The 14,370-nt window shown below is 36.6% G+C and overlaps 2 protein-coding genes across 5 annotated transcripts in view; one reads left to right on the top strand and one right to left on the bottom strand.

The window, feature by feature from the left end:
* Nucleotides 1–12,843, bottom strand: part of LOC125233148 (lysophospholipid acyltransferase 6) — a 34,116-nt gene extending 21,273 nt beyond the window's left edge. The window contains exons 1-5 of one of the 4 annotated variants that reach the window (XM_048139028.1): nt 12,674–12,843; nt 12,424–12,551; nt 9,600–9,739; nt 8,527–8,604; nt 6,680–6,771 (exon numbers count right to left, since the gene is read on the bottom strand). In XM_048139028.1, the coding sequence (XP_047994985.1) occupies nt 6,680–6,771; nt 8,527–8,604; nt 9,600–9,739; nt 12,424–12,507 (394 nt within the window). In that variant the 5' untranslated portion in view covers nt 12,508–12,551; nt 12,674–12,843. The remainder of the gene's footprint in view (nt 1–6,679; nt 6,772–8,526; nt 8,605–9,599; nt 9,740–12,423; nt 12,552–12,673) is intronic. The other 3 variants (XM_048139029.1, XM_048139030.1, XM_048139031.1) reach the window with 3 other exon arrangements.
* Nucleotides 12,844–13,071: 228 nt separating this feature from the next.
* Nucleotides 13,072–14,188, top strand: LOC125233408 (26S proteasome non-ATPase regulatory subunit 10-like). The gene is given in 5 exon segments (XM_048139422.1): nt 13,072–13,285; nt 13,365–13,610; nt 13,717–13,886; nt 14,024–14,112; nt 14,115–14,188. Coding segments are annotated over 5 exon segments (666 nt in total). The 5' UTR covers nt 13,072–13,183; the 3' UTR covers nt 14,174–14,188.
* The last annotated feature ends 182 nt before the right edge of the window (nt 14,189–14,370 follow it).

The raw sequence follows: 14,370 nt of genomic DNA, 5'->3' as shown, positions 1-14,370 counted from the left end.
TAGCTACATGACTCATTCAATTGTCAACAAAAACAAACGTAGGTACATTGCATAAAAGACAATGAAATTAATTATCTTTGCCTTTCTAGTTCTTAGTTTTCCTTTAACTACATAAACTTTATCAAGGTTAGTTATTACGATGGATTGTATAAAATAAGAAATGCGATGGGGTATATTTTTTTTGAGTCATTATATAACCGTATTGAATTGAAAATATATTCCAATGCAATATTATAACAATTGCGAAAATTCTAAGTCGCTCTACTTATAACACCGCTCGTTAGGTGCCTTACCTATATACACTGGTTAGTGGTTAGTGCTGGACAAGTCGACATAACATTCAGTAACTTCAATAATTCTGATATCGATAAGTACCACTTCAAATCAGAGGACACAACACTTACAAAGAAAATATTCACAGCAACCTCTATGTATAATCGCTTTTGAAGTCTTAACCCTTTTCCAGGGAGTACAGTCAAGTGCAAAAATAAATAAATAAGACTCGTCATCCTGGGGGGTTACCATGACGTGCTAAAGCCGTTCAGTTTAGGTTGAGAGAGAGGGACGGAGCTATTTAACTGCTATAGCTGTGTCCCTTTCTCTCAACCTAAACTGAACGTCTTTAGTACGTCATGGTAACCCCCCTGTTCTTTCTACATTGTCGTCAAAAACGTGGTTAACAGAAACCGGTGGAGGCAACAGGGACCGGCCAGGAATCCACATCGAGAGTTTTGGAAGGAGTATTTCGTAAGGCTTTGCTTACCAAAGTTGATACTCGTTTCGATAGCGCTAATATTGATATTTAACATTGTGGACTGTTGGGGTAACATACAAATCATAGACAAGAGCGTTATAACATTTCGGCGTCGGGCGAAATTAGGTATTTTACCCGCCGCGCGAGCCCAATATGCCGCCGACCCTTTCTAGCACGTCTTATCACTCGCTCGCACTACAATAATGGACAAAACAATCTTGATCCTTTCTATGGAATTTTGATAACAACCACAATCTACTATCTCGATATAAACTTTTGGTTTCTAATAAACATTATTTTGTACGAAAATACGAGAATATAGCGCGAAATAATATCAATTATGTTAAAATTTATTTAAAAAATTAAAGTAATAATTATAAAAGTAGACCCCATCCCAAATATTTGCTTTTGTTATATGATAAGTATTAGAGTAAAGTATATATTAATATGATGATAAAATAAGACAAATACAATTCTAATTACTTCAAGGTGGTGCTCAGGGTCTGATGATGGAGCCAGATGGTGGTCACCAATACTAATGAACAATATGACTATACAACTTCGTGGTTTACATGTCATTCTAGCATTTTCACTTTCACATTTCAAGTGCATATACCACGAGTATAGGTTTTCGGGTGTGCTGATTTAAAAATTAATGACCGATTTGGAATCTGACATTGCTGACTGTCACTTTGACACAAAAGTCGTCATGGGTGTCGTAAAATAGGTTTTAGGGGTGCTGATTCCAAAATTAATGACCAATGTGGAATCTGACATTGCTGACTGTCACTTTGACGCAAAAGTCGTCATGGGTGTCGTCAAATAGGTTTGCGGGGGTGCTGATTCCAAAATTAATGAACAATGTGGAATCTGACATTGCTGACTGTCACTTTGACACAAAAGTCGTCATGGGTGTCGTAAAATTGGTTTTAGGGGGTGCTGATTCCAAAATTAATGACCAATGTGGAATCTAACATTGCTGACTGCCACTTTGACACAAAAGTCATCATGGGTGTCGTAAAATAGGTTTTAGGGGTGCTGATTCCAAAAATAATGACCAATGTGGAATCTAACATTGCTGACTGTCACTTTGACACAAAAGTCGTCATGGGTGTCGTCAAATAGGTTTCCGGAGGTGCTGATTTGAAAATTAATGACCGATTTGGAATCTTGACATTGCTGACTGTCACTTTGACACAAAAGTCGTCATGGGTGTCGTCAAAAAGGTTTCCGGGGGTGCTGATTCCAAAATTAACGACTATTTTGGAATCTCACAGTGCTAATTGTCATTTTGACACAAAAGGAATCATGGGTGTAGTCAAATAGTTTTTAGGGGGTACTGATTCCAAAATTAATGAAATGATTTAAAAAGTAATGACCGATTTGGAACCTGACATTGCACAGTACCCCTGGAAACCTATTTGATGACACCCATAACGACTTTTATGTCAAAGTGACAGTCAGCAATGTCAGATTCCAAATTGATCATTAATATTGAGATCAGTACCCATGAAAACCTATTTGAAGACACCCATGATCACTTTTGTGTCAAAGTGACAGTCAACAGTGTCAGATTCCAAATTGGTCATTAGTTTTCAAACACCTCCGGATACCTATTTGACGACACCCATGACGACTTTTGTGTCAAAGTGACAGTCAGCAATGTCAGATTCCAAATTGGTCACTAATTTTGGAATCAGCACCCCTAAAACCTATTTTACGACACCCATGACGACTTTTGTGTCAAAGTGACAGTCAGCAATGTCAGATTGAACATTGGTCATTAATTTTGGAATCAGCACCCCCTAAAACCTATTTTACGACACCCATGACGACTTTTGTGTCAGAGTGACAGTCAGCAATGTCAGATTGAACATTGGTCATTAATTTTGGAATCAGCACCCCCTAAAACCTATTTTATGACACCCATGACGACTTTTGTGTCAAAGTGACAGTCAGCAATGTCAGATTCCACATTGGTCATTAATTTTGGAATCAGCACCCCCTAAAACCTATTTTACGACACCCATGACGACTTTTGTGTCAAAGTGACAGTCAGCAATGTCAGATTCCAAATTGGTCATTAATTTTGGAATCAGCACCCCCTAAAACCTATTTTACGACACCCATGACGACTTTTGTGTCAGAGTGACAGTCAGCAATGTCAGATTGAACATTGGTCATTAATTTTGGAATCAGCACCTCCTAAAACCTATTTTACGACACCCATGACGACTTTTGTGTCAAAGTGACAGTCAGCAATGTCAGATTCCACATTGGTCATTAATTTTGGAATCAGCACCCCCTAAAACCTATTTTACGACACCCATGACGACTTTTGTGTCAAAGTGACAGTCAGCAATGTCAGATTCCAAATTGGTCATTCATTTTGTAATCAGCACCCCCTAAAACCTATTTTACGACACCCATGACGACTTTTGTGTCAGAGTGACAATCAGCAATGTCAGATTGAACATTGGTCATTAATTTTGGAATCAGCACCCCCTAAAACCTATTTTACGACACCCATGACGACTTTTGTGTCAAAGTGACAGTCAGCAATGTCAGATTCCACATTGGTCATTAATTTTGGAATCAGCACCCCCTAAAACCTATTTTACAACACCCATGATGACTTTTGTATCAAAGTGACAGTCAGCAATCTGAGGTACTACATATTCGTAATCTGAAAGTAATCAAGTCAATAATTTCAGTTATTTTGAATCGACTATGATTCCGAATTATTGGTAATAGTAATGATTGTATAGATGATTAGTGATTCCTTTACATGTAATGGTAATTTACCGTTTCACTTGATTACATTACAAGTAATCTGACACCCAGTAGTGTCAGATTACAAAGTAAAATCAAGTAATCGTGTAATCCGGAATCGATTACGATTTCCCCATCTCTGGGTTTAGTTATATGGTTCATTGGTACTGGTGACCACCATCTGGCTCCATCATCAGACCCTGAGTACCACCTCTTGTCAAAGGTCTTGTTGAGACGAACCCAACGAGCCTAAACACGAAGTCGTTTACTTACATGGTTCACTGGTACTGGTGACCACCTTCTGGCTCCATCATCAGATCCCGAGTACCATCTTGATGTGTCTTATCATCTTGACCGTATTGTAATTTTCACATTTTTATCATCACAATGTTGTAATACTTTAACATTCAAACATAACAAAGTATTACAAAAGCAAATATTTACGGATCTAGGATCAAATTCGTTGGTCGCTGTTTACACACACACAATGCGAGGATAGCCCGTGTATAAACAAGGCGTCCGACCCACACAACGATAAATATTCTCGACGTTTGCGATGAAAACTCGGAGACCAAAGCGACATACGTCTTACCTCCTCGAGCTCCGGCGCGGCACTGAAATCGCAGGCGTCCGTCGCCGGTAAAATAGCGACAGGAAGGCTAGTTTTCAAAAAATTGGCAAAAAATCATGATAAAATATTATAACGACAAATGGATAACAGCAGTTTAAGCACATTGTGCAGATTATTTATATACTAAAATAACTTCGATAACATGTAGATTTTCGGAGAAATGATCACTTGTTTCGATGTATTTTCAAGACAAAATTGAGTTCGTTTTACTTTCAATTTCTCAATTTCAAAGGATTAAATGATAAATATTGTTTAATGGGCCTAAAGTACAAGATATTAGGAATTTAAATTTACCGCATTTATGAGAGTGAGCTTATCAAATTGTACATAATAAGAGCTCCGAAATCTGTGCTTCGCGCGGTTTTTCCTAAACGAGCATCAGAAAAAAAATCATTACTAATTGAAAACGCTTTTTCATCCATATGTTTTTTAATGAACCGACAGTTAATTAGATTTTCTAACTGAAACAAGTACTTTAACTGTCTTTTAGTATGAGTAAAGTGTACAATTTTGCCGATAAATATTGTACATTTTACAATATATCGCCTTTTTTTGTCATAGCGCTCTTAAGAATAATATTGTAAACAAAGATGATGATACGCATTCTAAATCTGAGGATGACATATTGTAACATATTTCTGATCATTATGATTGCCAAGAGAGGCCTTCAATTGGTGTAATTTCCTACAATAAAGTGCGATGTCCGAATTGGAACCGCATCATTCCAGTTTCTATATAACTTAGATCGAAACGCAGCGTAGTAGTAACCCAGCGTAATGCAAGATTGAATAGTAATAATCAGATACGAGTATCGTGGGGTGTACAAAATAAATAAGGGCCTATTTTTGGTTTCTAGGTACTAATTATACATGTAGGCTTTACACAACCTTAAAAAATGTGTAATTATTGTGGCGTATGCAAAGTTGCAAACTAAGATAAATACGTAGGTTTGGTGACTAATATGGGTGGTTATTTTTTCTATAACATATATTAAAACAAAAAATCACCTTAACTATTACAAACTGAAATAAATGTCATATACAAAGAAAATATTTTTCTATGAAAATAATTTGTTCTTAGAGTTCACCTTAACTACAGCCGAGAATGGAGTAATTAGTATTTTACTAAAACCAAAGACATATGTAACTCCGTAATGGCGATACACCTTTGGGGCACGCTCGGCTAGATGGCGCTAATATTAATATTTGACATTTTAACACATATCAAGCTAAGAATATGGACCAAATTGTCAAAACTGAGGTTCAAAAGTTTTAAGGATGTGTCGAGAGATGGCAGTCTATGCACTGTGATTACACATTTTACTTTCGATCCTCTTTGCTAAAACGTAACAATGTGGTTGGAATTATTCGTTAACTATGTGTCACCCTGGCTGGTGTATCTGTTATATTCTGATCAAGGCCGGATTAAGGGTAGAGCGAGTGGAGCGGCCGCTCTAGGCGCCACATGGTAAGGGGGCGCCAAAATCGAGAATTTGGAAAAATCCATACAAAAAAAATATACATTGCGTTGGCGCGCACATATCACAAACCGGCGAGGATTAATCCAGCGGGAGTCGGGAATTAAGCTAGCTATTGAAAATCTAGATTTGTAATTCAGGTTGTGGAAAGTTGCACCACATTGCCAACATATACCAACATTCATAAGGGCGCTGTTGCTAGGGCGCCGAACATTGTTGTGAGGCACAACGACAAAGTTACGTCGCTATCCAAATGCAAAATTATGAGACTATCCGATAGTCCATAGCGGAGTTCCTCATAAAGCCAAAGGCGCAAAACGTCTCAGAGAGGCGCAATTTTGTGAGTCACAGGAGATGATGAGCGAACTTCAAAGGACTAAGATCCCGAAGGGCACTTAGTGGCAAAATACCGAAATGGGCATCCCGACGGTGACGATCGAGTTCGCAGTTAATGTCTTAATTATAATAGTGATGGCGAAATATAAGGCCTAAAAGTCGAGAACATAGGCGCTGTGAAGTCAAAATACCCTAAAATATGCCAAAGACCGCAGCTCTGCAGTTGATCAAAGCTTGAAAGCTCGCTGCTTCCCCGCTAGCGGGTTGAGTCTTAATAAATTGCGTCAATAGGAAAAAAGAATCGCTTACTATTTATATCAGTTCTCTTTTAATTACTTAGGAAAAATTCCGCGCTCGCGTTTTCATTTCAAGTCTGCTTTCCTGACTTGGCCACTTTAGTACTCCATTTTGTTCGTTATTTTATGTACATGATATCCACGTTCAGCCCCACAACCATACTAGAGTGCGACTGCGAAATTTCAACCCTTGTCCTTTTCGTACTCTGTATGATGAAATCCATAAAATAGTAGGTATTGCGTTAATCTTCAAATTACGGCAATAATATGAAAAAAATTTCGCGCTCGCTACGCTCGCGGTTTTTTATCTGCGTCGTAAAACTTCTTCCCAAGGGCGCCGAAACTCAAACTCGCTCTACCCTGATCGAGTGCACGGGCCGGCGCTGATTCTGATGTTATCTGTGTTGTATTACCTGTTATGTCCAGTGCGTAGTCATCCGAATGGTATATCTGTCGATGTAAGTGTATACATGACAGATAGAATATCGACGCCGCCAGAACAGCACTGAAACAATAATACATTGTGCAACAAGGGGAGGAAGTTGAATAATTTGAATATTACTAACGAGAGTAAGTTAAATCGCGACGGCTTGCCGGAGCGATTTAAAGACTCGAGTTTGTAATATTCATACTCCCCGAGTTACACACAATGTTTTTCATCACACTCGCAATGTAAAAAATATGTAAATAGATGTAAAAAAGTTAAGTACGGTCCAAGTTATTTCATTATTCCCTTGGGAGAACGATTTTTCTACACTACCTATGTAACATAATTGCCGAAGATAAATCCTACGGCTTATACATTACCTTCTATAGTACCTTTAATTTTCATGGTGTTTATTTTAAAAAAGGAAGTGGTATTCGTAACCGCTATTCGATACCAGTTATGCTCTTAAATGGATCACCAGCATTAATGTTACATCCTGTATAACTCACGCTCCGCCTGCGTGCAAAAGCACATTTAAAGTGCGGGTGTGATGAAAAAGTATTTTATTAAATACTTGTAAGCAAAGTGTTTTCCGTCTGCACTAAAAACTAGGCAGTCATTTCAGCAGAAGTTGTAGAAACAAAGCCAAGTGAAGATAGGTATGGTAGGCGAAAAGATTGGGTTTTATGGGACGATAAAAACGTAAATATTGCCAATACCTATCTAATATCTCATTCACGAATATAACAATGAAAACGCTAATTTGTCGAGCGGCCTAGGTATTTGGAGCGAGGAGTGCTAATTTAAAAAGTTCGAGCGCCGTTCCTAGGGACCGGCCACATCTAAGAGACGCATGTCCTGAGGTGCGGAACGGACGTCCGCGCCACGCCGCCTGAATGTAATTCAAAAAACGTCTCCTCAGTAGCGTAGCGGTGGCGTAGCGGCGGCGTGGCGCGCGCCGCGCCACCTGGGGGCGCGTCTTACGTCCTTCCTATACAAAATGTACTGAGGAGACGTTTTTTGAATTACATTCAGGCGGCGTGGCGGAGACGTCCGTTGCGCGCCCCGAGACACGCGACGCTTAAGTGGGAACGCTACATTAGACAGTATAGCCGCTAATTGCGAAGTTGCATCGATGAGTAGGTGTCTAGGTGAATGACGTACTTATGTACTTATTAGTCACGGCTAGCCTCATCATCTTGTTTGTGGCTGGCGCAAGTAGTTTATTGCCTGAGCTGATTTCAGAACAGATTAACCGTTAAGATTGTGCATGTGCAACCTTTTACAAGTTGACTGCGCGGCGTACAATATTTGAACTAATTAAGCGCTAATACACCAATAGCCCTATAGATACTAAATGGACCCGACTGGGAGTCTCATGAGTCCCATCCTAGTGAATCCAAGAGTAATATATATTCCATCCCTTTCCCAATATCCATCGGGAGGCGTGCGTGAGGCCATAACTAACACGTACTAGAGACGCTCAAATGAAATATAGCTGGTAATCCAAGCGGATGCTACCCTTGACCGCCATATAGGATAGGACGCACACAAAGGCAGCACCCTCCACTATTATAAATGCGAAAGTATGTCTATCTGTTACTTCTTCAGGCTAAACCGTGGAAACTAATGAGATGATGTTTGGTAATATATAGTGAGGGTGTATGATAGGTTTTATTGATCATCATATCTATAGATGAGACAGACGAAGTGCAAAAGCAGTGATAAGTAGCATTTAATCACTGATAAAATTCTGAAATAAATTGAGTATTTCTTCCTATATGTACAGTAGAATAGTAGGTACAATAGAAGCATAAGTAGGTATGTACTTACTTTCCAACGAGATGATGTGGCATTGTCTTCAACAATGAGTAACTTAGCATAGCCAGAACCGATAAATGTATTGATTGCCTGAAAACATGATCAGATATTATTTCCTGAAATCAAACCATCAGCCCTGACACATATGACTTTTAGAAATTACGGGAAACAGTAAAAGCGTTATCTATAGCTTTATGAGATAATCTACCAGGATGATAAAAAGCCTACTCAGATAAGGGGGTTCGAAGGTAATTGGCCCAGAGTCTAAGTTACGTAGAAGCCAAATTCTCTTTTTTTTTAAATACGCATATAGGGTAAATGCATCAGTCCCGGTCCCGGCTCTAACATATTAGTCGATAGACAGCAATTTCAGCATTTTGAATATTACGTCTAAGTATCGCGTGTGGCGCGGTCTCGTGAATGCAAAGGTAGGTAAGGCCGCGCTTCTTTTGACAGCTTTGGAGATGTATATTAGGTCATTAATACAGAGCATTTCTAGGTAATACAAGTCACATTAAACAAAGGAAATAATTTAAAAAGGCCGACATGAATGTAGCCAAAAAAACACCTTCTTTTCGTCATCAGCCGGGTAAAATAAAATTTGACCAAATCGTCTACTGCATTATTTTCTGTAACGCTAAAGACCCGCTAAACCCGTCATTATACAACCAGTAACACTAGCCAGTCATGGAGTTTCGCTTCTTTGTAACGAAGTCTCGCGATTATGCAAGGACTTTACAGTTATGAGGTTAAAACAATAGGTATTATTATAGCTAATAGGTAGTCTTTTAGGTATTATACTAACTAATATTTATGTAAATTGTTAGTATTTTGTAAGAACAATTAAGGTAAGTTCTGAAAGAGTAAAACGGGAGTACCTATAACTTTTTTTTTCTTTCATAATAAGTATTAACCTTGATATCATGAGTTGCAGGTATCTGTTTGACCTTTTTCAGAATTTACCTTAATTAGATTAAGTCAGGCAATGAAGAATTGAAGATTGAAAGGCAAATAAGAATCACTATTAAAATAATAAAGTTACATTCTTACATTATTAATGTAGATCAAAAAATATGAAAACTTACTTCCCAAAGCAAAAATATCCCATTATCAGACCTATAGTAAGGCACACTGAATGACGAAATTCTGGCGAAGCAAGCCTCAATGGTTTCCGAAACAGTCTGGCCAGGCATAGTGCAGCTATTTGTGCGATCAAAAAATTAACCTAATGGAAGGAAAATATGATGTTACTGAAAATATGATGAAACTAATAAAGTGCTATGGTGAAATAATAAATAAAAGCAAAATATTGCTATTGGGTCAATCCGCGGCAAGAGTAACGTGAGTCACGATTTTATGGCATGTTCCCTTTATTCACGACGCAATTTCAAGTGATAATCTATCTCTAAATAAGTGTTACTTTCCCGATATAATGCATAGATCCTTTAATTTGCAGCTGTAGTTCAAATAAACACTCGTCGTGACTCACGTTATTTTTACGTGGATTCACCCTATTGTATTACCTAAAGAGATGCGTAAACTTCAATAGACCTATACAACCACCGTAATATGCAGAATTAAGTGTATAAAGCTGGCATCTTGGCCATACCAGAGTGCGAAACGTATTGTACACCAATTAGAGTTAATATGACCTTTGGCTGCAGCAAGAATGAAGTAGGGTACAATAGCGCGACGCGGCATAGATTTAAAATGTGACAATTTACGATGAAAGGTATTTTATAGACGTCGGTACTTATGCCAATTTTAACAGTATTAATACTATCAACAATTCAGTACAAACGCCATAAATGCCGACCGCAATAAGGTACCTTTCGCCGTGGAACGTTACAAATATGTACCTCTATTCTTTTATCTACAACTATACCATATCATAAGTTCTTTATAATATACTTAGGAACGATAAGCAAATGGCCTATATTAAGAAATCTGTATCTAGTGCATCGTAGTTCGGCAACCAATACTCGTAATTACTTTTAGAACATTGTTAGAAAGAGTCATATTTGCGATGATGGAGTTCATCGAACGTTATAAAGGTGCTGTTACACGGGCAACACAATTACCAGCAATTCACATAAATTGCCGCGTTTGCTCCATAGTTAGTTGGTGCGTATTGAACAAACGCGGCAATGGTATGTAAATTGCTGGCAATTGTGTTGCCCGTGTAGGCCGTGTAACAGCACCGTAAAAGTGAGCAGACAACTAGTGAGTAGTTGATATTACCTCTTACCTGAATTTAAACTATATCTGTACATATTGTAGAAAACGTATTACTTATATGGATATAGATAAAGTTATTTATGCAACTGTACTTAATAAGGCATTATGCACCAGTCACATAAATAACTAATTTATTACTGTAGTCTAATAAATTAACAATAAAATAACAGAAGATTATTGAAAACATGATGCTTTAAAATATTTAGTAGGCTATAATGTATCCTGTTTGTGTGGTTGTACTAACAGAAACACTCTTAACTAACCATCGGTAGACTTTATGCCCTTGTAATAAGGATTAAAAATGTATAGCTAACAGTGTTGCCAATGGTAATAATCAGATAACATTCTATTCTATACTATACAGTAGTACTGTTGTTTTTAAATTACCAAGACATTCATTTTCTTTAATGTACCTCTACAGTTAACAGTAAAACATGTCTTTCTACAAACAAAGAACTATTCTCTACTAGTTAACAACAATGGTAAGCAAACGTAAAAATACCTTGACATGTAAAATTACAGGTTTTTATGATTGGCATCTACAATACATTCTATGTTGGATTGGACCCAATATTTGCATGATGATAAATGGATAAATAAACAATATTTATGTATGAAAAACTATGAATCACAATAAAATAAAGTGTAGTGTAACATTCTTTTTAAAAGAATATAATTAAATATAAGATATTTGGATCTTCCAAAGTGGCCACCACTCTGAACTATTTGCCATTTTGCGCTTCTTTGTTTGGTGTTGTATTTTTTATGAATAATTACCTTGAAATAGGTGTTTAAAAATTAATTGATGTTGATCATTACAAGTAATTCTCAAAAAAATTGTATATTCAGACCACATCTTCAATATTGATAAAAATTGGTAGGCTGCCGGCTGGTCTGGTAGAGTACATGAAGCAGAACAAGATCTACCAGATCTCCCAAAATACCTTGAAAGATGATGTGAAAAAGTTTATTTGAAACTTTAGTTTTTGTGTTACCAGATTACTATACATTTTAGGTAACAAAAAAGGAATCCAAGATGTGAACCAAATATCCATATTCATATTCATATCTATTTATTGCATCCATATACAAACTTATGAGAATTGCTGAATTTTATCTCCATAGAGCAAATTTAAATAACAGAGGTACAGAGGGGCAATTTAGAGTAGCACCATATTTCTTAACACACAAATACTTTAGTTCACATATGTGGCAATCTCGTATAAATCTAATTTCATTCTGCCAATTGGCCAACAGAAAGGTTAAAAATTTACTTGATTTTTAGAAACTACATTTACTTTAAATATGTTCAAATCTATGAGTTAATAAATTTACCTGTTCAACATTGTTTCCCACACATAAATATGCACCAATCATACACATGGAATAGTTTACAAGCTGACTGTTTTTCGATATAGTGATATCCAACGTATTTAATTCATAATGAATGCCTTGTGAATGAATAGGATTTGAACTTCTAGGTTTTTCTATATAAATTCTTAGTGTATAGTGTGCCAGGAGGCAGATATGCAAACAAAACGTGGGTATATGAATGAAACCTACACTATTCTACATTAAAAAATTAAGTGGTATGATTTAGTGAGGGGGCTATTAAAAATCAAGATTAATTTCACTACATAACTACACAATACACTATAACTTAATACTTACGAGATCCAACGGCATTCCAATTTTACTGGCGAATCCCGCAAATAGTTTACTGCCGTCATAATAGTCATGATACGGCGAAGTCATCTTTGTAAACAACTAAAATAAAACTACTACTTTCACTGTTGTACCTGAAACCAAACAAAACAAAGATTCATTCATAGTGAAAACTCTGTCATTTGATGTAAAATAATACACTAATTTACAAACAACTAACAAAAAATATCCACAACCAATAAAATTGTTTTAGTACCTTAAAACGTATTCGTACCAAATCAATTAAACGATAATAAATATATAGTTTTCTTCAGCATTCACTTTTCCTAACATTTCACAATATCGCCGTTCGACTTCGACGACTATTACTAAACTCGGCCAAATATAAATTCAATGAAATACAACTTGCTTTACGTCTATCTCGTCTCGCCCGATGCTATACATATACATACACAGACAGCTTGTGGCCTTGTGATAACTGTCAAAACATTTATTTTTTTAAATTATAGGCACAAAAGCACAAAACGCAATCTTCAGCCAAGTATAATACAAATTGTATCGTAAAGCAAGTTTTCAGCTTTAAAATAAATAACTTAAACAGTTTCGTTTTATTATGACAACTGAATGTCAATGCATGACTATCAAAAATTGAATAAACAAAACTTATACTTGCCGATACCTGAGATACCTCCTTGATATACGGTTGTAAGTAGTTTAGTAAAAACCCTTTAATACAAAAAACTTCAATCGTACTTACATTCACACAATGTCGATTGGATCGGTGTACGAAACTGCTTACAAAGGAGACTTTAATCAAGTTAAAGTTAAAATTGATCAAGATGCAAACCTGGTAAAAACTCCGGATCCGGTAATTATAACTTTTAAATAACTTAAATACTAATCTTGGTTTTTGACTTAACTGAGCTAGCTGATCATTTGTATTACAGAATAATCGCCTTCTTATTCATTGGGCAGCTCTGGGTGGAAATGAGAATTTGGTTGATTTTATAATCCGCTCAGGGAGTCCTATTGATCCTGTTGATGACACAAACTCTACTCCTCTAATACTTGGGGCTTCAGCGGGAAAGGTTGAGGTTGTTAGACTACTCATTGGTAAAAATGCCAATGTTAATCATAAAACAGCCCGGGGTCAGACTTCATTACACTATGCTTGTTCTAAAGGCCATAAAGATGTAAGTATTTGATTTATAAAGTTTATAAATTGGACACACAAGACTCTTGACATTTATAAGCTAGGTTTTCCTGGTACTAACTGATTTTTACAACATTACTTCACAGGTTATAAAGCTGCTCATTGAGGCGGGAGCCAACGTAAACGAGGCTGATGTGTTGCATGCTACTCCCCTTCATAGAGCAGCATCTCTAGGCAGGAATAACATAGTTGAACTACTGTTAAGTCAGCCAGATATCAAAGTAGATCCTGAAGATTCTACAGGCTGCACACCTTTGTAAGTAATGTAATCAAATCAGACCCAAAACACTAACAAACTGAGAAACTATTGCTATTTGCAGTTAGTTAGAGATAAACAAATCCTTATAGTAATGTTACTTTGAATTTAATTAATTAATTTTATATATGTTTCAGACATTTAGCCTGTGAAGAAGATAGAGAATCAGCTGCAATCATGTTGGTTAAGGCGGGAGCTGCATTAGATATCAAGAATAAGGAAAAGAAAAGCCCCTGGACTTTTGTTCAACTAAGCTGAAACAAACTTTAATGTCTCTGGTGGAATAAATTGTTTTTCATACATCTTGTTTTATCTATTATGCAGTTAGGAAATAAGTATATGAATAAGGAAACATTTATTGATACACAAATAAAAATTGAACATTTACACATATGTATAGGTGTAAGTATTAACCTTGTATGGATTTTGTGGTCCGAAATAAATGATTTTTATTTTTTATTTTTATTTTTATACTTATATACAC

The sequence above is a fragment of the Leguminivora glycinivorella genome, chromosome 14 (genome assembly GCF_023078275.1).
Source record: "Leguminivora glycinivorella isolate SPB_JAAS2020 chromosome 14, LegGlyc_1.1, whole genome shotgun sequence".
NCBI lineage: Eukaryota > Metazoa > Arthropoda > Insecta > Lepidoptera > Tortricidae > Leguminivora > Leguminivora glycinivorella.
The sequence above is the reverse complement of the archived record's forward strand: the minus strand, read 5'-3'. Positions and strand labels throughout refer to the sequence as shown.